This window comes from Bison bison, unplaced genomic scaffold (assembly GCF_000754665.1).
Source record: "Bison bison bison isolate TAMUID 2011002044 unplaced genomic scaffold, Bison_UMD1.0 scf7180017864043, whole genome shotgun sequence".
In the NCBI taxonomy this organism is placed as follows: domain Eukaryota; kingdom Metazoa; phylum Chordata; class Mammalia; order Artiodactyla; family Bovidae; genus Bison; species Bison bison.
The window spans coordinates 7,969,027-7,994,724 of NW_011494615.1; the positions used below are offsets into that span (position 1 = coordinate 7,969,027).

The following is a 25,698-nucleotide window of genomic DNA, read 5'->3' on the forward strand; positions in this document are numbered from 1 at the left end:
AGTGTGTGTATGTGTGTGCTTATGTTTTTAATCATAAAAAGTTTCACATTTTTATGTGGTCAAACTTAGTCATCTTTTCTAAACTGTACGGTTCTGAGATTTTGGATAATGTTTAATCAAGGCTTCTTCACCACAAAAATAAGACAGTCATCCAAGTTTTCTTTTGTTGTCTTTATGATTTTATTTTTACATTTTAATCCTGCATGTGTCTGGATTTTATTTTGGTGTAATGAAAGCAACCCAAGCTTTAGTTCTCTTTTTCTAAATGGTTTCCCAAATATTCCTAAACAATTTGCTGACAGTCTGTCTTTTCCTCAATGATATAAAACACCAAACTAGACTGATAAAATTAATAATCAGAATACTCATTCAATGCTTAATGCTAAAAATGGAAGGCTGGCTTCATTTTGCTTTAAATTTATTTTTAATTTAAATTTAAATTTTACCTTAAAATTAAGCAGCGATAATATTTAAGGAAGAAAAAAGCTAGGCTGAAGAAAAAAAGAGTAAGAAGTATGTCTTAAAGGAGGTTGTTTCTTGTGGGTGGCATTATGAACAATTAAGAAAAATTCTATTCCCAAATCTTCTCTAATAGGCCTACTTTATTAGCAGCAAACACTGAATTTTATATATGGCAAGCAAATTAAAGATTTTAAAATAAATACAATGAAAAATATCAATACATAAAGTATACAACTATATATAAAATCTTTCCTATTAGATTATAAGTGTTGACTAGTCAACTATATGTCTGGCTCCATTTTAAAGACTGACAACATCAATTCAATCCTAGGTAAAATTTCTGCAATGTATATTATCTTTTTAGTCTGAGAGACCATTTCAGTTTGGGTGTTAGAGGGTCTCTGAGGGGAAATTACAACAATAAAAACATGAAAAGTAAAAATTTAGCAGAATTAGACATGGGTACTCAGAATAAGCAGAGTACCTGAGAGAACTGTAATGGAAAACACTGCCTTTTTCTTTCCTTTATGACTCCAGTGAACTGAAGGGGTGAACACGGGGAGGTTTGAGTGTGTTTACATGTGTGTTTTGTGCACTGGTCTAAACAGGATGTCAGATGAAACAAATATTTATTCATCTTTTGCGTTCTGAACTTAGTCCAAAGTATTTTCACTAGTTTAACCTTATTTCTTGAATAAACCGATTTTATTCCTCCTTCTCCATAAAACAGCAATGACATGAACTTAAATGAGAGCTGCAAATTTTACCTTTCATTTTACTATTAATATTAAGCAATTTGTTAAGGCTTTCCAAATAGAGGAAAGAATACATAGCAATAAGTAAATTCCTGATTTATAAAAATATTTTCGATATAATAGTCTAAAAAACATTTCATAATATCACTGCTTTTATGGGAGAGAAGGGAAAAAGTAAAACCACTGTCATTTCATTTGGGAAATGAGCGCATTCCCAAAGTCCTTATGCCTTGGACACAATTTCTAAGCTGGTATTAAAACCAGAATGACCGAAAGAGTGCCTGAGGTGAAAGACAAGGAGGAGAAGTGAGGCATCTTTTAAAATGGAAACAAGTAATGAAAGAAAATTCTAGGAATTTTCTGCAGCAGAAATAAAAAATATTTTCATTTAAAAAATCACTTGGAATAGCAGCCTAGGCGTAGAACAAAAAGCAGCAAGGCACAGAAGGATCAGGAAGAAAACACCAACATGTCACAATTTTCTTTTACCTGTTTTCATGAATCCTGGATGCTCGGCAATGTTTGAACTATTCAACAGTTTCACAGCTTTTCGATAATTGCCTCGTAAGTACTCAAAATTGCTTTTAAGAAACAGGGAAGGTGCAGACTGTAAAGAAAACACAAGTTTCTTACAGTTTGTTCTCACACACCTAATGCGAGATCATAATCACACCACTGCACTGGCATGCGGTTAACAGCAAAACCAAACCACGTTAAGTCAAGGTCATGAAAACTACAGTCTCTGGCTTTCCTATTGTTTTCACAATCTAAAACAATGAAACCTGGCAGACAGCACTTTACAACCTGAATTATTAAATGTCTACCTAAAAAAACACATACAACATATATGAATAAGAATATAGCCTGCAAACTGTCATCTATTATACTATTAACTGAAAGCCAATTTAACAGAACTAGATCCTTCATCTTAATGATTATTATAGACTGGTGATCTCTCTTATCTTCTAGGACACAAATACACCTTCATTAGAACTCAAAGTACAAATAATTAAATGCTTTTCCAAGTAAGGGGAAAAAGGTGTCATTTTATGGATGGAAAAATTTCCTAACAGAATGCCTGTTTTCAACGGTGATTATTTTAACAACAGAATAATCGTGTTTTGGATCACAGACCATCTTTCGCTTCTCCTCAAACTTGCTCCTGAAGTTTTCCCTGATGTGGGTATGACTAACAATGATTTATTTTCCTGTTCATCTTTTCCCTTTGATGATAGCATCCTTTAAGAAAGGGAATCATGTCTTTTCTCCCCGAAAAGACTTGATAATAGCCTCAAGTCTACCCCTCAGGTCTGAAATCCCTTGAAACTGACCCAGTGGCTAATTTGGATCCTGCCTGAGATTTCTAGAGTCAACTTTCCTGAACTTTTCCTACTATAAACTGTATCTCTTTATGACTTCACACTTTTAATTTACAGTTTTCCTAAAAGTATCTCTTTACTGTCTTAAGGCTACTTAACAGTGCAGGGTTGGAGCGGAGGGAAAGGAAAGGGTATTTTTAACTCAAAATACTCTAGCACCAATCAAACTGAAGGTACTGTCGAGCCAAAGATCATGTGGAAGGGGCAGGTTTGGGCAACAATCAAATTATTTACCTTTAATAAATGTTTTGGGTATAATCTAAAAAAAATACTACCATATCTAATAACAGTAAATGTTAAGTTAATTGTGATAAACCACTCACAGAATTCTGGACAGCTATATACTAAGGGGGAAACGCTTGTTATAGTTTTAAGTGAGAAAAACACTGTAATAAATTATGGACACAGAATGATCAGTAGCTCAGAACTCAACATAAAGGTTTATATCTGGCAGTACACATACACTACAATAAACGTAAGTTACTTAAAACTGACAAATACCTACGGTGCAAATAAAATTTGGGACATAAAAGCTACTCATTAAAAAAAAAAAAAGTCAAGAAACTTACATTCCCCGCTGTATTCATGACAGACTTGATTTCCCTTTTGCATGCCTTCAGGGATTTCATTTGGATATACGCTCTTACTTTATACTGTCAAAAGAAAAACACTAGTATGTAGGAACCGTGGTGGATTTACACATGCTGAAGTTTTACTTTCTAGTTAAGAAAATTAAACCCAATCTATTCACAACACAGTTATACCAGGTACTTGTGAAAGTGGGTTTAAAAAAACTTTTTTTTGATTATTTTTTACTGTACTCTTGGAATATACATTAAAAAAAAAAGTTTTCTCTCTTGGAATACACTTTTAAAAACTAAAACATGGTTGATGAAATTTATATCTAAGTTCCAAACAAAAATCTTATCAATCCTTAACTGTATATGGTTAACAATGAATTTTCAAATTCTACAAACTTATTTTTATCATCCAATACGTTCCTGGGCCATTTCTCTCAATTTTCTACAGACAATTAAAAGAAATAATATTGCATTATCATCTTAAGCAAAATATACTTAGATAAATGTGCTTCTAAACTTTAATACTTTAAAACCAATAAACATGCATGCCTTTAATTACTTACTGTTTTCAATGATCACATCCTTCATTATTCATAACTACAAGTAAATACATGTCAGGTACAACTCCTCTTAAACTTTACGCTACCTGATGTATCTTTGACTTTGCAGCTTCTATTAGTGCTCCACTTTCAGCTTTATGATTAGATCCATCTTTGTTGGTATTATTACCAGTCTGTAGGGTAGTAAAACAAAGTTATCCAAGATTAAATATTTTCGACCATAACTGAAATCACTGATTTACAAGTGAGCTAATCTGAATCACCTAGAGAACATTTTCAAAATTCTGAATCCCAGGTCCCATTTGGGTGGGTGACAGGAAACTCTTAAGCTCACAGTTGCGTATAATGATGGGCTAGGTTTAAAAAGCATGGATGTTACTTGGGCAAAACTGATTATCTTCCTAAAACAGAACAGATCATGTCATTCCCTCTTTAAAAACTTTCTCTGTGGGCTTCCCTGTGGTCCAGTGGTGAAGAATCTGCCTTGCAATGCAAGGGACACAAGTTTGATCCCTGGTCTGGGAAGATCCCACATGCCTTGGAGCAACTAAGCCTGCCCACCCCAACTACTGAGCCTGCGTGCTCCAACTACTGAAGCCAACTCATCACAACTACACAAAGCCTGCACGCAGCAATGAAGACCCCCACAGTCTAAAGATAACATAAATCTTTAATAAAAAAAAAATAAAAAACTTTCTTTGGGACTTCCTGTGGGTTAAGAATTTGCCTTGCAATGCAAGGGATACCAGTTCTATCCAGAGTCTGGGAAGATCCCACATGCTGTGGGGCAACTAAACCCATGCATCACAAATACTAAAGCCTGTGCTCTGCAACAAGAGCGGCCACCACAATGAGAAGCCCAAGCACTGAAACGAGAGAAAGCCTGTACAAAGCAACTAAGAGCCAGTGCAGCCAAAAAAAAAAAGTAATAACAAAGCTATCATTAAACAAAAGGAAGAAAGAAAGCAGGCCAGTGGGCACCAGAGGCTGAGGGAAGGAGAGAATGGGGATGATGGCTCACAGGTACAGGGTTTCTTTCTGGAGTGACGGCAATGTTCTGGAATTCAGATAGTGGTAATGGCTGCACAATTATGTGAGTACCCTAAACACCACTGAACCGTACACTTTCAAACGACAGATTCTGTGTATGTGAGTTATATTTCAATAAACCTATTAAAATACTACTTATAACCACAAACACTAAACATACTTTACAGTTTAATTTGATCACCTCAGAGCACTCACCTCATTCTTTCCATTTTTGTTATTGTTTCCCTGTGAAATCATTTTTTCTAGAACAGCAAGAAGATGTAAAGCTTTCTCAGCTTGGTAGGTTAATATATACAGGTCTACGAGCAAAAAACACACTGCTTGGGCAAATTTTTCTTCTGGGGGGAAAAAAAAGAAAAAACAAGAAAAGTCACAATCCAAAATAATATCTCAGACCATTCCCCCCACAGAAAGCTCTAAAAAGCAAAGCCTGAGGCTTTTACCTAAAGGAGTGTTCATTCCCCAGAGCCATGTGTGGAAGCCAAGTGCAGTACCAACTATGCCCTCCTGTTAGGCTTCCCAAGGCCTCGCGTATCAGGGATTCTAGTGCCCGAAATTCCTTTGGCAAAGTCTCTACCAAATATCAGCGCTTATAATGAGGAGTATTATGTTAGGTGGAAGGAAACCCTAATTCCAGAGCCTGGTTACTTAATAGATGCACAGCCTCTGCACATCACAGAACTATTCAAACTCAGCTGATCAACCTGAAAAGTGGAGAGAATACTTCACGGCAGGGGGTGGACTAGGTGATCGCTTGTTCCATCTAACTCTAAAAAGGTCTGCGTCTCTAGGAAAATAGACTTCCTTTCTAGGCACTGAGATAGAGAAAATAAACACGGGGATCAGAGACACAAAAGAAACAAGATGCAGACTGGAGTACACCAGAAGCTGAACCAGCCAAGAGGAAGACCCAACGACAAAAAGAACCAGTGCAGGAAGGAGGGGTAAGCTGGTACATGACATGACACCGTTCTCCTTTCCTTCCAGAAGAGAAGACAAACGGAAAGGGTCTAAGAGAAGGCTGCTGGGAAGAGACACAGGCACAGGGAACAAATATACGGACACCGAGGGGAAAAATGCAGGATGGAATGAATTGCGAGCCTGGGACTGACACCTATACACTGCTATGCATAAAACAGAGAACGAATGAGAACCTAGTGTGCAGCATAGGGAACTCCACTCAGCGCTCTGTGGTGACCTACATGGGAAGGCAATCCAAACACGAGGGGATATACGTAGCTGATTCACTCTGCTGTACAGCAGAAGCTAACACAACACTGTAAGGAAGCTAGTTATACTCCAATAAAAATTTACTAAGTGCCAAAAAGAAAGGAAGGCTGCTATAATCAAGAACTGAACATTTCAGGGGAAGCCCCTGGCGGTCCAGGGGTGAGGACGCCATGCTTCCGGTGATGGGGCCGGGGTGCGATCCGGGGCCTGACAAGCCTTCCTGATTCCACGCTTGCGCTTACACAGCGGCCACGGTGGAATCCACTTAAGACTAAGCGATGCAGTTGACGTGCCAAGGTCACACGTCTAGAAGGGCTACCCACCTCAGCTGAGAACCCGCCAGTCCTTACCCAGGCCACAGTGCCGGATGTGTGCTGCTCCCCCGGGTCCCCACTTGCTCCTGTCCCCATGACACCGTCCTCTCACTCCCCGGAACTGCCATCACCACAGGGCCTCTGCGTACCCTACAACCTCTGGCTCTGATGCTTTCCCGCCCATTGCAGCACTTGCCTCTCCTCTTCACTCAAGTCACTTTCCAAACACTGTCTTATTCCAGGCCTTCCTCAATTACCTTATCTAAAAATGACATCCCCAGTCAATTCTCTTACCCCATCTTAGGGATAATCCTTTCTGCCCAGGATTTAACTACCTCACAATACATATTTGTTGTATTGCTCTCTCTGCCATTAGAAGATAAGCTTAATGAAAGTGAAGACTTGACTGCATTCACTATTATCTTCCGACTCCAAAACAGCATCTGCTCAATAAACTTATATTGTATGAAGAGGCAAGTAATAAAGTAAAAAAAGTTTCAAAGAAGGAAATGGATCTGAATACTGAGTTGGTGTTTGTGGTTCAGCTGCTAAGTTGTGTTTGACTCTTTGCGACCCCATGGACTGCAGCACGCCAGGCTCTCCTGTCCTTCACTATCTCCTGGAGTTTGCTCAAACTCATGTCCATTTAGTTGGTGATGCCATCCAAACACCTTATCCTCTATCATCGCCTTCTGCTATATTGTGCTCATAGTACAGATGACCACTGTTTCGGAAATTCTAAAAACCAGCTTTAGAGAGAAAACACATCCATGCCATCCTAGAAGTAGAACTGTGATTCCCAGCATTACAGGGCCAAGGATCTGGTCCCTAGTCACACAGTCTTCCACTCCTGCCTTGTCTGCCCGGCACGACGTCCTCAGGGCTGAGGGACACAAGAGTGCCTGGAAAAGGCCTCCCTGGAGCCACAGTGACAGCTGTCCAGCCAGCCGTCAGCACAGGGACCTGGAATCTTCCCAAAGCGGCATCTGTCCTATAGTGACCGTAACAGCAATCAGCGATCTATAAATCAAGAACACACACTAGTGTTTTGAATTTGGAAGAAAGACCTCGTGGAGAACAAGACACCTGAAATCCGCTTGCTCACGGGCTGGAAGCCAACAGCCCTCTCTACGCGTTTCTTAGGTCCAGCTTTGCTGGTGCTTTATTCAAGCCCTCTTCTTTCCGTGCCCTTACTTTAACTTTTACTGGAGTATAGTTGCTTTCCGACGTTGTGTCAGTTTCTGCTGTTCAGCAAAGTGAATCAGCTATACTTAAACATATACCCCTAGTTTTTGGATTTCTGTCCCATTCAGGTCACCGCGAAGCAGTGGTCCTTACTTTTCTTAGCATTCTTATTCGAGGCCGGTAACTGTAAGCTAGTTAACAAAAGGCTAATTGTATTCTATATGATCTACTCTATGATTACCTACAAGAATTTCAATTAGGCAATATATGAAGTAAAATACTACCCTGTCCCCCTCACTTCCAAAACACTCCTTCCTTAATACAGCAGTCAAGAAAGAAAGGATCAGGTACACGAAGGCAGTGTTTAAAGAGCAAAGAAAAAAAAAAATCAGTGAATCTTTCCAATCAGAAACAGCATTTCCAACAGTTATCTTCAAAGACTGGGGTGGGGGTAACAGCAGGATATTAAAGAAAAACCTAGATTTATCTAGAAGTGATAAATTTTTTTTTTCTAACCATTAAGATAATCTGACACTGCTTTTTCTTTCTTTAAACACTCATAAAGGATTCTGATTTAGGTTATCTAGACACAAGTATCACAGACCTTTGCAAGTGTGAGGAGATAGGCAAATTTCTTGACAGATGACATACCGAAAGGTTCTATGAACTGATAAAGTTTTTCGCCAACGGATATGGCCTCTGTATACTGCCGCAGATGATACAGGATGACTGCTTGATTGTAATACAACATGCTGTTTTCAACATCATCCAACCCATCCATTTCTTCAACAGCCGAGTGTACCTATAGAACAATCAAAGGAGATTGTGTTCTAACAGTGAGAAAATAAAGAGTAAAGGTGCGAGAATCTAAATGAATAAGCAGGAACGCAGGCCAACATTTTTAATCTAAAATCTCCCACACTGTCAATAGGACCTATAGGTTTTTTTGTAAATTTCTGGCTGTGCTGGGTCTTCACCGTTGCACACAGACCTTCTGCAGTTGCAGAGAGCAGGGCTTACTGCCCAGTCGCAGAGTGGGGGCTTCTCATTGTGGAGCACCGGCTCTAGGGATGCAAGTTCTAGTAGTTGGATCCCTGGTTGATCCTTGGGTCAGGAAGATCCCCTAGAGGGGGAAACAGCAACCTGTTCCTGTATTCGTCCCTGGAAAAGTCCTATGGACCGAGGAGCCTGGTGGGCTACAGTCCATGGGGTCTCAAAGAGTGGGACGCGACTGACTGACTGGGCCCGCGGACACGCTACAGTATGGTGGTTCTCATGAATTTAGCACGGGGGCTCAAAAGCCAAACAGAACTGGGTTCATGTAGCTCTTACTACGTAAAAGCTTTGTGTCTTTGGACAATTTACACAAGTCATCCGTACCTTAGCGTTCAAGTCTATTAAATGAGAAAAAAAATGTAGTAGCTACTTCATCGGGCTGCTGGGAAGAATAAGTGAGATGTCAGACAGAGGTTCTTAGTTACGTAAGGTCTCACTGTGCGGTCAGCACTGAAGGTCTGCCACCAGCCCTCTTCAGTATCAAAAGTCTAACCTTGAGATGCTATTATGACCAGACCGATGACCAAGGCAAGTCACAAACCGTAAATAAGTTGTATCTTCTATTTAAAAGACTAATCATTTCCTGACCCCAAATGCTAAAACAATGACATTATTATTAATAATCAGATCTTTAAGCTATAAGATTATAATCTCAACAGCTACATTTTTCATATATTTCTATTCTAATTCTTTCTCAAAACTCCAAAGCTCATTCAGATTTTGTATATTAGCTTATTCTGTTCAAGTTTGAAACGCATCAGAACGTAAAATCACATAGCATACCTTCATTTCCTAGAAAATAAATTGTATACAAATAAAACTAATACAAATGTTGCAGATACATTAGAAATTGTGCTATTAATATCAAATAAAAAGTCACATTAATTTTACTTAACTAATTTAATTTCATAGAGAGCACCACAATACCTTATAATGAAATTCATGTATGGTATTACCTGATTCTTCAGCTGGTTAAGTGTTTGTCTCAAACTATCTGTTGTTGTCTGGTTACTTTTAAAAAACTCAGCTACTGCTGTATTCAATATTATTTTATAATCATCTTTGTTTATATCTTGCAGGCAGGTAAGATGTTGCAGACAGACATCGTAATTTCCAGCCTAAAACAAAAATACACAAACAAAATCAAATACCAACTTTAAGAACTTTACATTCATTTCCAAATATATTTCATTCATCTTTATTTAAAAGCTTTTACAAAGATATAATCCCCCTAAATATACTAAAGTCACTAGATGAAATAATAGTCACATCAATTAAAAAACTGTGATATGATTTTGGAAACACAAAAACTTGGCAATGGCTTATTATTATTTATTATTATTCCCATTCCTTTCACGATATTTAAACTCTAAAATTAAAGAAACTTAAACCTAAACCTACTCTCTGAAGCTAACTCTTAAATTAGTACAGAGCAAAGATCATAAATTCACGGTGAAAATATTCATGCTTGACAGATTCTAAAAATGGAACAGATTAAGAGAAACCGTGTCTTACTGTGAAAGCTTGGAAAGCACTGGTGGACAACTCCTTCTCTTGATCAGTGATCCCAGAGGACGGGCCTGGCCCTTCGTGCTTCTCTGCTCCCTGATCTGCAAACACACAAGTTTGATAGTTCTTTAGAAGTAACAGCTGTCCAGTGAACGCGTCCCGAGTTTTCCTCTTAATTGTCTTCTTCCTCCTGGAGTTGCCAAAGTCAGACCTTTCTCAGCTACAATGAATAATTGGTATTTTTTGTATTTATTTTTATTTTTTGGCCATGCGGCATGTGGGATCTTAGTTCACAGACCAGGAATTAAACCCTGCCCCCTGCATCAGAAGTGCAGATTCTTAACCACTGAACCATCAGGGAAGTTTGCTAACTAATGTTATACTTGAGGAATGAAGCATTCTTTCAAAAACTTAAAAAATGTCTCCCTTTGCTGTGGAAATCTTTATATAAGGATTATAGCTCTGTCCATTAGGACATCCAGGCTGAGAATATCGTGCTCTCTTCAAAATATCAGACCTGGGACTTCCCTGCCTACCAACGCAGGGGACACATGGGTTCGATCTCTGGTCCAGGAAGAATCCACATGCCACGGGGCAACTAAGCCCGTGCGCCACAATTACTGAGTCAGTGCTCTAGAGCCCACCAGCTGCACCTAGACAAAGCCTGCACGCAACAACGAGCACCCAGCACAGCCAGAAAGAAGGAAAGAAAAACGAACAACTCCTGTCTTAAAAAAAAAGAACTAGATCTGCCTCCCACCACAGCAATACACCCCAAATCTCACGTATTCAAGAACCTATGCTAGGCGCTAGAGACACGAAGAATTTATAAGCACATGTGAGATGCCTTCAAGAAGTTTATCATCTAGTTAGAAAGTAGTACCATTTAACAATGAGAAAATGACACCGATAAGAATTCATAGGTAATTACCAAGCAATGAAGGCTTTCATAGGCTTAGAAATCGAAAAGCCAGGATTAATACATTTAAAAAGCTTCCTCAATAGAAGTTTCTGTATATATTATTTCTGCCCTACAATTTACTGTTTTAAAAATTAGTTTTTTATTAAAAAAAAATCCCAAATAAATGCAAAAATCTCAGCTAATGCGAGTTTTAAACTACTCAAGGACAACACCTGTCGAGTCTGAGTGTAAATTGGTCAGACCTCCTGGGAAGTAATCACCAATACCTGTCCATGTACAACCTCTTGACCAAACAACCCCACTTCCAGGTATTCACTCTACAAATACACAAAGATGCTCACTGCAGTGCTGTTTATAATAGTGAATGACTAGAAATAAACATCCTTCAGTTAAGAAAACTGCTAAGTAAACTGTGGTATAGAAATACAATGGCACACTGAACAATTGTTAAAAGTTGAGTCCTGACAATGCCTTGACGTGGAGAAACATCCTCAACATCTTCTTAAATAGAAGAAGCAGACTGCAAACAGTTTTATACAAGAGAGCTCCATGTTTTATAAAAATACACAGATATTCTGAATGTATACAGAATAACATTTGGAAGGATAAACATCCAGTTTGTAGTCGTTACCTTCAGGGAGTGGGACAGGAGAGAGATATGACTTTCCTTCCTATTGCTCTTAACTGTGAGACCCAGGAGGGCTCTGTCTATGGTGTTTTCCTGGATACAAAACTTTCCGACCCTTCCCCCTCACCCCCCCACCCCCACGTCCTGTCCCATTTCTTGCTTGTAGGAAAAAGCTTCCGACTCCTAGATCTTCCTTAAGTTCAAAGGGCAGATTCAAACAGCAAACAGGGAAGACGGAGCAGTCGAGAAACAGCAGGGCAGGGCCCTGGTTCCTGCTCAAGGAATATATGTATCTCTGAGTTCTTTTGCAGGAACTCTGTCCCTACCCAATGGAGGATGGTAACTTCAGGCTGAGCACACGATTCTGGTTACCTCAGCACCAGCCTATCAGAGGAAAGCCACAAACCCTGCAGCTCTCAACCCAGGTTTTGCCTACAAAAACTTTTGGCTACAAACTGTTGGGGGAGTTTGGGTTTTTTTTAGCACAAGCTACCCATTCTCCATTCTTGGCACTGCAATAAATCTTTTTCTGCTCCAAACTCTGACATCCTGGTTTGGCCTCACTGTGCCTCAGGCACACAAACTTGCATTTAACAACTGTCTAAACTTTTATAATGATCATTGATCACTTTTTTTAAGTTTTATTTTTAAATGCCTGCCTAGGGACTTTCGGTGTTCCAGTGGCTAAGGCTTCACACTCCCAATCCAGGAGGCTGGGTTTTGGGCCTGGTGGAGGAACTAGACTCCACAAGCTGCAACTAGGGCCCAGTGTAGCCAAATAAACAAAAACAAACATTAAATAAATAAGTGTCTGTCTAAAACTAACGTAAGGTTTAGAAAATAAGGGGTCTAGTGGCTGCAGATCTATCAGAGGAAACTATGGCGGGGCTGGTGGGGGTGGGTTGCTTCTGGATTTGTGAGAGTTCATTAAACCATAGGTACCCTTATGGCATGAGCATTTTTTGGTGGGGCTGCACAGCTCAGCATGTGGGGTCTTATTTCCCTGACCATGGATCAAACCCGTGCCCCCTGCAGCAGAAGTGTGGAGTCTTAACCACTGGACTACATGGGAAGTCCTGGTATTTTTTGATAATGGCCTAGAAAACTGTTTTCCAGGAGCATGTCAAAGAACCCAGTGTCAAAAGAGCTGATTTTAGGAAGCCCTTAGTTCAGTTCAGTTGCTCAGTCACGTCAGACTCTTCGTAACCCCATGGACTGTAACACACTAGGCTTCCCTGTCCATCACCAACTCCTGGAGCTTGCTCAAACTCATGTCCATCGAGTCGGTGACGCCATCCAACCATCTCATCCTCTATATTCCCCTTCTTCTTCTGACTTCAACCTTTCCCAGCATCACGGTCTTTTCTAATGAGTCAGTTCTTCACATCAGGTGGCCAAAGTATTGGACTTCAGTCTCAGCATTAGTCTTTCCAATGAATATTCAGGACTGATTTCTTTTAGGATTGACTGGTTTGATCTCCTTGCTGTCCAAGGGACTCTCAAGAGTCTTCTCCAACACCACAGTTCAAAAGCATCAATTCTTCGGCATTCTGCTTTCTTTATAGTTTAACTCTCTCACATCCATACATGACTACTGGAAAAATCATAGTTTTGACTATAAAGACCTGTGTCAGTAAAGTAATGTATCTGCTTTGTAATATGCTGTCTAGGTTGGTCATAGCTTTTCTTCCAAGGAGCAAGCGTCTTTTAATTTCATGGCTGCAATCACCATGTGCAGTGATTTTGGAGCCCCCCAAAATAAATCTGTCACTGTTTCCCCATCTATTTGCCATGAAGTGATGGGACCGGATGTCATGATCTTTGTTTTTTGAATATTGAGTTTTAAGCCAGCTTTTTCACTCTCCTCTTTCACTTTCATCAAGAGGCTCTTTAGTTCTTCACTTTCTGCCCTAAGGGTGGTGTCATCTGCATATCTGAGGTTATTGATATTTCTCCCGGCAATCTTGATTCCAGCTTGTGCTTCACTCAATCCAGCATTTTGCATGATATACTCTGCATATAAGTCAAATAAGCAGGGTGACAATATACAGCCTTGACGTACTCCTTTTCCTATTTGGAACCAGTCTGTTGTTCCACAACCAGTTCTAACTGTTGCTTCTTGACCTGTATACAGATCTCAGGAGGCAGGTCAGGCGGTCTGATATTCCCATCTCTCTAAGAATTTTCCACAGTTTGTTGTGATCCACAGAGTCAAAAGCTTTGGCGTAATCAATGAAGCAAAAGTAGATGTTTTTGTGGAATTCTTTTGCTTTTTCGATGATCCAATGGATGTTGGCAATTTGATCTCTGGTTCCTCTGCCTTTTCTAAATCCAGCTTGAACATGTGGAAGTTCTCAGTTCACATACTGTTGAAGCCTGGCATGGAGAATTTTGAGCATTACTTTGCTGGTGTGTGAGATGAGAGTGTGGAAGCCCTGGCCAGGCACATAACAACAGTCAGTAAAGACTCCCAGTTTCCCTATCGTCACAGTACAATGAAAACACGTGTCTTAGAATTAGTCACATTTCCAGTCTGTCTCCCCTTGGCCACCAATCTCTTTGGTTAGAGATGTAACTAAATATCAGCTTCCTTCCCACTTTCTCCTTCTGTGATAGGCTTTTTTTAAACAAAATACTTATTTCTGCACTTTAAATATACAAATAAACAATGAATTACATTTAGTGTGAACAGCTCCTTAGATCACTGTGAAACCCCTATCCTTAGACTGAATACTCTTGAGAATCACCACATACTTTAAAACAAAATGCAACTTGTGAACTTATCTAAGACTTAGATCTGCTAACAAAAAAAAAAAAGAGGTATTCTGGTATTTGGGTTCAAAGAAGTGTTACTTCTGATAATTAAAGTTACATAAATTAGTATTTCATTTCCACTTTGCATACAGATAGATAAGAACTGAGTCCTAACAGAGAGGAAAAACTAATAGTTTGATGAAGAGAGCTCACTGGTTTGAGAAGACTCTGTCAAACAGCTTTTTCATTAAAAAGCTAGTAACAGTGAGTTTCTGTTAAGTCAACTGCTTACACAATACACCTGCCTGGCAAAACTTTCAAGTGCCCAATTACAGGAAAAACCAATTTCTTTAAAATGTGTAAAACTAAGGACACAGGATTTCAGGATCCCCAAAAAGCAAAGTATGAGTTTAGATTGAGACGGAACCTCAACTCTAGGTAGAGTCAACATATTAACAATGAGCACAGATATTAATACTTAAAAAAATTCTTATAGGAAACCTGACGTATCTCCCCTCATACAGAAGTACACTAAACTGAAACCAAATACCCCAAATTCTTAGTTTGCCGTCAAGTTATCTCCACAGCTTCTTCTAAAAATACAGCCTCCCGACATTAGATGACATTCTTTAACAGGGCTTCTGGGTCTTAATGTCATTTATAAATTGTGATTTATAAATACAGGGCAGAGGGAAACACAAGACAACTCACCAAGTCACTGAAGAGTTAAGCTTCTACTTTCCACTAGAACAGATTGGTTCATGTGGCCACTGCTATCATTATCCTCTAGAAACTGTGGTGGTGATGGTGGTTTAGTCACGTCAGTCGTGTCCAACTCTGCGACCCCATGGACTGTAGCCCACAAGTCCACCAGGCTCCTCTGTCCATGGGCTTCTCCAGGCAAGAACACTGGAGTGGGTGGCTGTTTCCTCCTCTAAGGTAACTTTCCCACCCAGGGATCAAACTCAGGTCTCCTGCACTATAGGCAGGAGACTGAGCCACCAGGGAAGCCCCTGCTGCTGCTGCTACTGCTAAGTCGTTTCAGTCGTGTCCAACTCTGTGCGACCCCATAGACGGCAGCCTACCAGGCTCCCCCTTCCCTGGGATTCTCCAGGCAAGAACACTGGAGTGGGTTGCCATTACCTTCTCCAATGCATGAAAGTGAAAAGTGAAAGTAAATCTAAAATCCTCTAAATAAGGACAGAAGCACATTGATAAGATAGACTCTAAGGCTGACAAAAGACTCTGAAACAGACATTTTAGAGATCTGAGCTCATAAATAGCCTCTTACATGTTGCTGCTACTGCTGCTAAGTCGCTTCAGTCGTGTCCAACTCTGTGTGACCCTAGAGATGGCAGCCCACCAGGGTTCCCCGTCCCTGGGATTCTCCAGGCAAGAACACTGGAGTGGGTTGCCATTTCCTTCTCCAGTGCATGAAAGTGACGTCGCTCAGTCGTGTCCGACTCTTAGCGACCCCATGGACTGCAGCCTACCAGGCTCCTCTGTCCATGGATTTTCCAGGCAAGAGTACTGGAGTGGGGTGCCATTGCCTTCTCCATCTTACATGTTACCCAGCCATTACTCTACTTACATTCTTTTACTTCAAGATAAAACTTAAGGGAAAAAAATATTACTTCAATGAGATTATTATTTTTATTTTCCTTATCTTTATGCACTTTTCAAGTTTTCTCCAAGGAATAGTCTCTAAAACATTCATTTTGGAGGTAACTGACTTCTTACCAGAAAGAGTCTGCACATAATTCCACAATGTGTCTTTATTTGTCCAGAAATAGTCTCCGTTGCCAATTGAAAGAGTATATGACCGTTCATCCATAAGCTTGACCTTCCTTCTACTCTGGCCTAATGAACAGGGCTGACCATGGAGGCGTACAGAGCTCTTTGGCACACAAACCTTGACGTTTTTTAAGCCAACAGGCTTCATTTCTAACCAAACAATTAGGTTTAAACTAAGTAGAAAAGAAACACACCACTTTCCCCAAACTGAAAAAAGTCAGTTAACTGAAAGCCCAGACAGATTCCAGTACAGAATGTTAACAATTCAAATCTGATTGGAGGAGGATCTGCCATACAAGTTACACTTTTCCAAATAGAGCTCCGATGAGGTTCAAGGAAAGAAAATTTTCCCCCAGGACAAAAGAAATGAAGGCCTAATGAAGTCTGCTGCTATACTTGCAAAACAATGTTGATGCCTTTGTGAAGGAAAATTTTAAATAAGAAAGATGCCATTTCAAAGAAAAATAATTCAGGTTTACTAAAGCCACCATCCAGCCAAGGTTCACAAACCTCACATGCGGTTTTCTATCACTGGCCCAAGTACACCTGTCTTAGCAAAGTCCTACGTACGATGGCTGCTTTCTCCACACCTCAGAGGAGTACCATGTGCCCAGCAAGGCTACAGACTTGAACACAGAAGAGATACAGAACAGAAAAGCAAGCACCAGGAATATCAGCACACTCTGGGGAAGACAGGCAAAGCAGAACACTACCAGCGCAGATAAGCATTTTTATTTTCATACCTGAGAGTAGTTTGGGGGCATAGATTTACTATAGTTTTCAGATATTAATACTTATTAACTTATGAGCTCAGAAAGCTGAGATTTTTCCTCAAACTTTTACATTCAACTTACATATCTTACTCTATTTGGAGTTTTCATTTTAAAGGGCTGTGATGAATGTTTGATTTCACTTACACTTTCAAACATAAAATTTTAACCACTTTAAATAATTTAATATAACCCATTTTAGCAACAATCTTTGACTTAAAAATACAAAATTTCCGAAGAACTCAAATAGCTTATAAATCTAAAAAATTAAGCTTATGAGAACAGTGACTCTTTAATTACGTGCATGCAATAATATAAAGGCTTCAATTTACAATCACAACTCTAAGTCAATTATTTACTCAATTATACATTTTAAGTTGGAATTATAAGACTAAATTCTTAAATCTTAAAAACACTTAAAATATCCTATGTAGGTCACTTAAAGATAATTTATGTACAAACTCCATTAACTACACTTTGATTAAAAAATAAAAAGGTTTAAAAAACAAAACCCAGATTCCTTATTGGACCTTGAAAAAAGCAAATGGCAAGATAGTATCACACAGTTTATTTCTTCTTTGGCATACACATATATACGGTTCTCCCTGGAGGCTCAGGTGGTAAACAATCTGCCTGCAATGTGGGAGACTGGGGTTCAACCCCTGGGTGGGGAAGATCTCCTGGAGAAGGGATGACAACCCACTCCAGTATTCTTGCCTGGAGAATTCCATGGACAGAGGAGCCTGGAGGGCTACAGTCCATGGGGTCGCAAAGAGTCGGATACGTGTGTGTGTGTGTGTGTGTCTATGAATATATATTTGATGGTCTGGAAGAACACACAAACTCAGTTACCTGGAGAGTGAGACTGTGCAGAAGTGATAGAGGACTTCATGTTTTTTACCTTACATACTTAATAACAATCAAAACGTTGGGGGTGTTTTAAATAAAATAAAAGTAGCCTTGGCTTAAAGTTCTCTCATTTTGTTCTTCCTACCATTTAAAATAAAAACCCGTTACTGGAGTATAGCTGCTTTACAACATTGTGTTAGTTTCTACTGCACAGCAACGTGAACCAGTTGTATGTATACATATATCCCCTCGTTTTGGACTGCCTTCCCATGGAGGTCACCACAGAGCACCGAGCGGAGTCCCCGCGCTGCACACTAGGTCTCGTGAGTCCTCTACTTTATGCATAGTATCAGTAGTGATACATGTCAACCCCAGTCTCCCAGCTCCTCCCACATTCCTCCTTTCCCCTTGGTGTCCATGTATTGGTTCTCTATGTCTGTGTGTCTATTTCTACTTCGCAAATAAAATCGTCTATACCAATTTTTTCAGATTGCACGTGTATGCGTTAATACATATTTGTCTTTTTCCTTCTGACCTACTTCACTCTATACGACGGTCACCAGGTCCATTCATGTCTTCTTGCCATTTTTACAGTCATCCTGGCTCAAGATTTCAAAGCCAAAAAAAAAAAAAAAGATTTCAAAGCCATCTTTAAATACTCTTCTCCTGACTTCCTATTACTCATCTGGTCGTCTTTCCCTTTTTCACGTAATCAGCACACACACACCTCACCTCAGCTGATCGTCACAAGCTATAACCAGGTGAGGTAAATAAATCAGGAAACTATTAGGAATAAACTAAAAGACTATTAGGACCCCCATTTTACAAATGAAGAAACAGGCTCAATTTAGAGCCTTTTTCAAAGAGCAAGGCTTCATGCTCACCAACTAGTCCGAGTCATCCACAAGTTCTGCCAATTTCACTCCTTCAAAGATTCTCACACCTGCCCCTCTTCTCCATCAACCCCTACCCTAAAGTAATACTAGTCGGCATTTTTAAAAACCAGGGCCTACGCTGAGCCCTTTCCAAAACTGTGAGGTAGATATAATCATTCTCTTTCTCCACACAGGAAAACTGAGGCTTAAAAAAATGGTTTCTTAAAAAAATCTGCCCAAGGTCACACAAATAACAAGTAGCACAAGCAGGATGAACCTAGGCTGTCTGACTTCACACCCCAGGCTCCTAACTCTTCATCACTTAGCTGGCTCACTTAAAACAAGAACTCATGGACTAGTGGCTAAGACTTCGAGCTCTCAAGGCAGGGTGCCCGGGTTCTCTTCCTGGTCGGAACTAGATCTCTCACGCTGCCACTAAAAGGTCCTGGATGCCCCTGCCGAAATCTCTAAGGCTCCTCTTTAGTTAGAAAGAAATCCCACCTTCTTCCATGGCCTGTACAAGGCTGGAAGAAGCTGGCCTCTGCCACAATTCTAACCGCCTCTTGCTATGCTTCCTCTGCTGACTAGGCTATGAACATGCTGAGTGCTTTGATACACCAGCTATTGGTCTAGGAGCTGGAGGTAGCACACTACTAAACAGACAAATGTGCCTGTCCTCACGGTGCTTAGGCTCCAGGGGTCTTCCTGCTGTCCAAGGGGTCTGCACAGTGGATACTCCTCCCACCTGTATCCTTCTTCCCCCATTCGGCCCGCTGGCTCTTTATCGTCAGGGTCTTGTTCAAATGTCGTCTCTAACAGAGCCCTTCCTTCTCTCATCAATCCACTCAAAGTAGGACCCCTGCTCTCAGTTATCCTTTACCCTCTTATTTTCTCTTCACATTTCTTTTGGGGGGGGTGGGGCACACCATGCATCATGTGAGATCTTAGTTCCCTGGCCAGGGATGGAACCCACGCTCCCTGTAGAGGAAGTGTGGATTCTTAACCACTGAATCCCTAGGAGAGTCCCTCTTCACAATTTATCACAGCTTGAAATCCTAATTATTTCTTACATTGTTCACATATTTATCTGCCTTTCATGTATATTACAAGCTCCATGAGGACAGACACTTTGCAGCGCCTGGCAGGGTAGGCTAAACTGGTGAATATTACTGAATAAATTAATCCACAACATTAGCTGGTTTCAGTCTCTGGGCTTCCAGTTTTGTTTTATTTAACTCTATCCTTACCTACTTAATACAAAGTCAACCTGGTTATCCAGGCAGGAAGTTTCTTACAGTGTGGGCTATAAGCCTACACCAATCAAAGCAACAATCACTCTAAACCCTATTTTTCTGTGACACACATTAATAGCTCTTCCCAAGTGGGAGTGTCACTATTACAGGGCTGTCTCTAACAGACTGAAGAGCAGACCGTCAAAAGCGGGGGCTGTGTCACATCCATTTCTTCAACATCAAAGGCAGGGCTTGGCACTCAATTCTGGCAAACCAAAGAATGATTAAGTAGAAGAATAACGGAGGAAAGACTTGAAACCTAGATAGATTTCAGAGCTAAAAGGTCATTCCAGGCAAGGGCACTGATATGGACAAGCAGGAATGGTAAAGCTGGGGGAGAGACAATGTCGTAAATTGAGAAGGAATATGCTGGTCACCTTTCCCTTCATGGATAGCAGCCTTATTGTGGTGAAGGGGCTCTGCAACTCAATGAAGTTATGAGCCATGCTATGCAGGGCCCAAAGATGATGGGTCACAGTGAAGAGTTCTGACAAAACGTGGTCCACTGGAGGAGGAAATGGCAACCCACTCCAGTATTCCTGCCTGGAGAACCCATGGACATGAGTATCCGTATGAAAGGCAAAAAGATATGACACTGGAAGGTGAGCCCCCAGGTTGGAAGGTGTCTCATATGCTACTTGGGAAGCTGCTACTGCTGCTAAGTCGCTTCAGTCGTGTCCGACTCTGTGTGACCCCAGAGACGGCAGCCCACCAGGCCCCGCCGTCCCTGGGATTCTCCAGGCAAGAACACTGGAGTGGGTTGCCATTTCCTTCTCCAATGCAGAAAGTGAAAAGTGAAAGTGAAGTCGCTCAGTCATGTCTGACTCTTAGCAACCCCATGGACTGTAGCCCACCAGGCTCCTCCATCCATGGGATTTTCCAGGCAAGAGTACTGGAGTGGGGTGCCATTGCCTTCTCCAAGCAGAGGGCAATTACCAATAGCTCCAGAAAGAATGAAGTGGCTGGGCCAACATGGGAACAACACTCAGCTATGGATGCGTGTGGTTGTAAAGTCTGATGCTGTAGAGAACGATACTGCATAGGAACCCGGAATGTTAGGTCCATTAATCAAGATAAATTGGGCGTGGTCAAGCAGGAGATGGCAAGAGTGAACATCAACATCTTAGGAATAAGTGAACTAAAATGGAGGGGAATGGGTGAATTTAATTCAGATGACCATCTACCACTGTGGGCAAGAATCCCTTAGAAGAAACTGAGTAGCCCTCATGGTCAACAAGAGTCCAAAATGCATTACTTGGGTGCAGTCTCAAAAACAATGAAATAATCTCGGTTCGATTCCAAGGCAAACCATTCAACATCATAGTAATTCAAGTCTAGTCCCCAACCATTGATGTTGAAGAAGCTGAAGCTGACCAGTTCTATGAAGACCTATGGGCCTCCCTAGTGGCTCAGATGGTAAAGAATCTGCCTGCAACGCAGGAGACCCAGGACTGATTCCTGGGTTAGGAAGATCCCCTGAAGAAGGGAATGGCTACCCACTCCAGTATTCTTGCCAAGAGAATTCCGAGGACAGAGGAGCTTCTAGAACGAACACCAAAAAAAAAAGACGTCCTTTTCATCATAGGGGATTGGCATGCAAAAGTAGGAAGTCCAGACAAACCCAGAATAACAGGCAAGTTTGGCCACAGAGTAAAAATGAAGGAGGGCAAAGGCTAACAGAGTTTTGTCAAGAGAACATGCTGGTCATATCAAATACCCTTTTCCCACAACCCAAGAGAAGACTCTACACGTGGACATCACCAGATGATCAATACCGAAATCAGACTGATTATGTTCTTTGCAGTCAAAGATGCAGACTCTGTAAACAGTCAGCAAAAACAAGACTTGGGGCTGCATGTAGTTCAGATCATGAGCTCCTTATTGCAAAATTCAGGCTTAAACTGAAGAGAGTAGATAAAACCACTAGGCCTTTCATGTATGACCTAAATCAAATCCCTTATACAGTGGAGGTAATGAACAGATTCAAGGGATTAGATCTGGAGTGCCTGAAGAATTATGGACAGAGGTTTTTAACACTGTACAGGAGGCAGTGAACAAAACCATCCCAAAGAAAAACAAATGCAATAAGGCAAAGTGGCTGTCTGAGGAGGCTTTCCAAATAGCTGAGGAAAGAAAATAAATGAAAGGCAAGGGACTCTGAATGCAGAGTTCCAGAGAACAGCAAGGAGGGACCAGAAGGCCTTCTTAAGCGACCAATGCAAAGAAATAGAGGGAAACAATAGAATGGGAAAGACTAGAGATCTCTTAAAGAAAACTAGAGATATCAAGGGAACATTTCATCCAAGGATGGACACAATAAAGGACAGAAATGGTATGGACCTAACAGAAGCAGAAGAGATTAAGAGGTGGCAAGAATACACAGAAGAACTGTACAAAAAAGGTCATGATGACTAAGATAACCACAGTGGTGTGGTCACTCAACTAGAGCCAGACATCCTGGAATGTGAAGTCACGTGGGCCTTAGGAAGGAAGCATCAGTACGAACAAAGCTAGTGGAGGTGATGGAATTCCAGCTGAGCTATTTCAAATCCTGAAAGATGATGCTGTTAAAGTGCTATAGTCAATATGTCATCAAATTTGGAAAACTCAGTAGTGGCTACAGGACTGGAAGAGGTCAGTTTTCATTCCAATCCCAAAGAAAGGCAACGCCAAAGAATGTTCCAACTACTGTACAATTGCACCCATCTCACATGTTAGCAAGGTAATACTCAGAATCCTTCAAGCTAGGCTTCAACAGCACCTGAACTGAGAACTGCCAGATGTACAAGCTGGGTTTCAAAGGGGCAGAGGAACCAGAGATGAACTGTCAATGTTCTTTGGAACATGGAAGAAGCAAGGGAGTTCCAGAAAAACTTCTGCTTCAGTAAAGCCTTTGACTGTGTGGATCACAACAAATTGTGGAAAATTCTTAAAGAGATGGGATTACCAGACCACCTTAACTGTCTCCTGAGAAACTTGTATGTGGCTAAAAAGCAACACTTAGAACTGGACGTGGAACAACTGACATGCAAAATTAGGAAAGGAGTACAAGAAGGCTGTATATTGTCACCCTGGTTATTTAACTTCTATGCAAAGCTCATCGTGTGAAATGCCAGGCTGGATGAAATAACAAGCTGGAATCAAGACTGCTGGAAGTATCAACAACCTCAGATACACAGATGATACCACTCTAATAGCAGGAAGCAAAGAGGAAAGAAAGAGCCTCCTGATGAGGGTGAAAGAGGAGAGTGAAAAAGCTGGCCTGAAATTCAACATTCGAAAAACTAAGATCATGGCATCTGGTCCCATCACTTCATGGCAAATAGAAGGGGAAAAAATGGAAGCAGTGATAGACTGGCATGTATAGTCAAAGCTACGGTTTTTCTAGTAGTCATGGTTTTTCTAGTAACGATGTGAGAGTTGGACCATAAAGAAGGCTGAGTACTTCAGAATTCATGCTTTCAAACTGTGGTGCTGGAGAAGACTCTTGAGAGCCCCCTGGACTGCAAAGAATTCAAACCAGTCAATCCTAAAGGAAATCAAGCCTGAATATTCATTGGCAAATAAATATATATATATTTATTAGTATATAATAATTGTTGCTGAAACTCCAATACTTTGGCCACCTGATGTGAAGAGTGAACTCACTGGAAAAGACTCTGATGCTGGGAAGGATTGAAGGCAAGAGGAGAAGGGGGCTGCAGAAAATGAAACGGTTAGACAGCATTATGGAGTCAATGGACAAGAATTTTAGCAAACTCTGGGAGAGAGTGGAGGACAGAGGAGCCTGGCAGGCTACCGTCCATGGAATCACAAAGAGTAGGATATGACTTAGCACCTAAACAACAACAACATGCTGGTCCCCTTGGTTCACACTTGGACTGCTGCTGCTGCTAAGTCGCTTCAGTCGTGTCCGACTCAGTGTGACCCATAGATGGCAGCCCATCAGGCTCCCCCGTTCCTGGGATCCTCCAGGCAAGAACACTGGAGTGGGTTGCCATTTCCTTCTCCAATGCATGAAAGTGAAAAGTGAAAGTGAAGTTGCTCAGTCGTGTCTGGCTCTGAGTGACCCCACGGACTGCAGCCCACCAGGCCCCTCCATCCATGGGATTTTCCAGGCAAGAGTACTGGAGTGGGGTGCCATCGCCTTCTCCGTCAGACTTGGACAGGCCAAGCTTATTCACTGCGTGGAACTTTCTCTCAACCCACCCCTCCCCATTCCATGAGGCTCACTCCATTTCATTGGGCTCAACCATCACCTCACGAAACGCTTTTCCTGATCAGCCTACCTAAAATTCTCTAGCACGCTCTAAATGCTTAGCCCTGCTTTCTAGATCTTTTCTCTTGTTTTTCTTAGATTACTGAAGAGATGTTCTAATGATTTTACTTATCTGTACCTGTATTACAATTGGCACGGTCCCCTGAAGTAGGAAATGGCAACGCCATCCACTATTCTTGCCTGGAAAATTTCATAGACAGAGGAGCCTGACGGGCTACAGTCCATGGGGTTGAAAAGAGCAACTGAGCACACACGCATGTATCAGGATTGGCTCACTTTAATATCAAATCCAGTTTGTCAATTATTGAGATCAGGATCTAATTAAAAAATCCTGGAGCACATTTTCTTTTCCCTCTTAAAAAATATATAAATTTTATTGTAAAAAGTCTGTGTTGACCACTTCTAAAACCCGTAATTTAAGCGCCTTCCAACAAAACGTGGATGGATGCCACAGAGAACATTATTTTCTTACAGGAAACAGGTATCAAGACTGTCCCAGAGGTAGGCAAGAAAGAATTTTATATTCCTCAAATAGAGAAGAGTCTAGGAATGGAATAGTAATCCATAAAGAAAACCGTTGAGATTAATCTTGATGAACTAGAGGGAAAAAGGTTCTAAATAACAAGGCACTAGAGAGCACAGACCGAAGTGAGACACGATAACGTTATGTCTATTTCAATAAGTGGTTTCGACAAAGTTAATTACACAGGACGTCGCTGACCACAGGCAGGCTGGTGTGGCCGAAGTCACCCAGTTAAGTGCCGTAGCCTGAGCCACAGGCATCACGGCACTGCGTCTCCGGGGTGAACTTTCCTTGCTCTGCCTTCCCCAGTGGGAAGTCGAAAAGTCTGTGAAACGGCCATCTAGACTCATGCTTTTTAAACCAAAGAAATTCCGAAGAGCAAGGCAAAGGCGAACAGAAGCGGCTTCGTGTTGCACTTGGTAAGAAACTACTGGACCTGGGGCCCAAAGACTCACATTAGCGGCGGCCGAAGGAGGGTCTACGGGAGAGAAATGCACGCCCCAAAGAGAGCAGCCACGAAGTCCCCAACTGGGGCCCCGCGGCAGCAGCGCAGGGTCTGCCCGCTCCCGCCGCTCCAGCGCGCGGGCACCTCACCTGCCGGCTTGTCTGCAGCCATCTTCCCGCCTCGGCTCGGATTCTTCCCTGCAGGTGGCGTGGCCTCCACTCCAGCTGCCCAGCTGGCTGCTGTCCTGGACGTCGGAGGACGAGCCTGCGCCCACCCCGGTTCCGGGCCCCTGGGTTCCGGCCTGGGGAGTGGGCAGTCGGCGGGCTAAGGAAGTGACGAAGGCTAGTTCGCGTCGTCTAGCAACAGCACCAGCAGCGTCCCCTGCCCGGGCGGCGCCACTACCTCCACTTATGCGCGGCTTCCGCCCCGCGGAGTCCCCTGACACACTACTTCCGGGCGCCGAGGCCAGCGTGGGAACTGCGCCTG

At 41.6% G+C, this 25,698-nt stretch overlaps 1 protein-coding gene across 3 annotated transcripts in view; it reads right to left on the reverse strand.

Annotated features, from left to right (window-relative positions):
- Positions 1-25,645, reverse strand: part of CNOT10 (CCR4-NOT transcription complex, subunit 10) — a 58,309-nt gene extending 32,664 nt beyond the window's left edge. For 2 of the 3 annotated variants that reach the window (XM_010835545.1, XM_010835544.1), the window contains exons 1-8: positions 25,362-25,645; positions 10,088-10,182; positions 9,529-9,690; positions 8,168-8,318; positions 4,983-5,125; positions 3,824-3,910; positions 3,166-3,249; positions 1,707-1,824 (exon numbers count right to left, since the gene is read on the reverse strand). In XM_010835545.1, the coding sequence (XP_010833847.1) occupies positions 1,707-1,824; positions 3,166-3,249; positions 3,824-3,910; positions 4,983-5,125; positions 8,168-8,318; positions 9,529-9,690; positions 10,088-10,182; positions 25,362-25,383 (862 nt within the window). In that variant the 5' untranslated portion in view covers positions 25,384-25,645. Of the gene's footprint in view, positions 1-1,706; positions 1,825-3,165; positions 3,250-3,823; positions 3,911-4,982; positions 5,126-8,167; positions 8,319-9,528; positions 9,691-10,087; positions 10,183-16,125; positions 17,342-25,361 lie in introns of those variants that run through there. The other variant, XM_010835546.1, reaches the window with a different exon arrangement.
- Between the last annotated feature and the right edge of the window lie 53 nt (positions 25,646-25,698).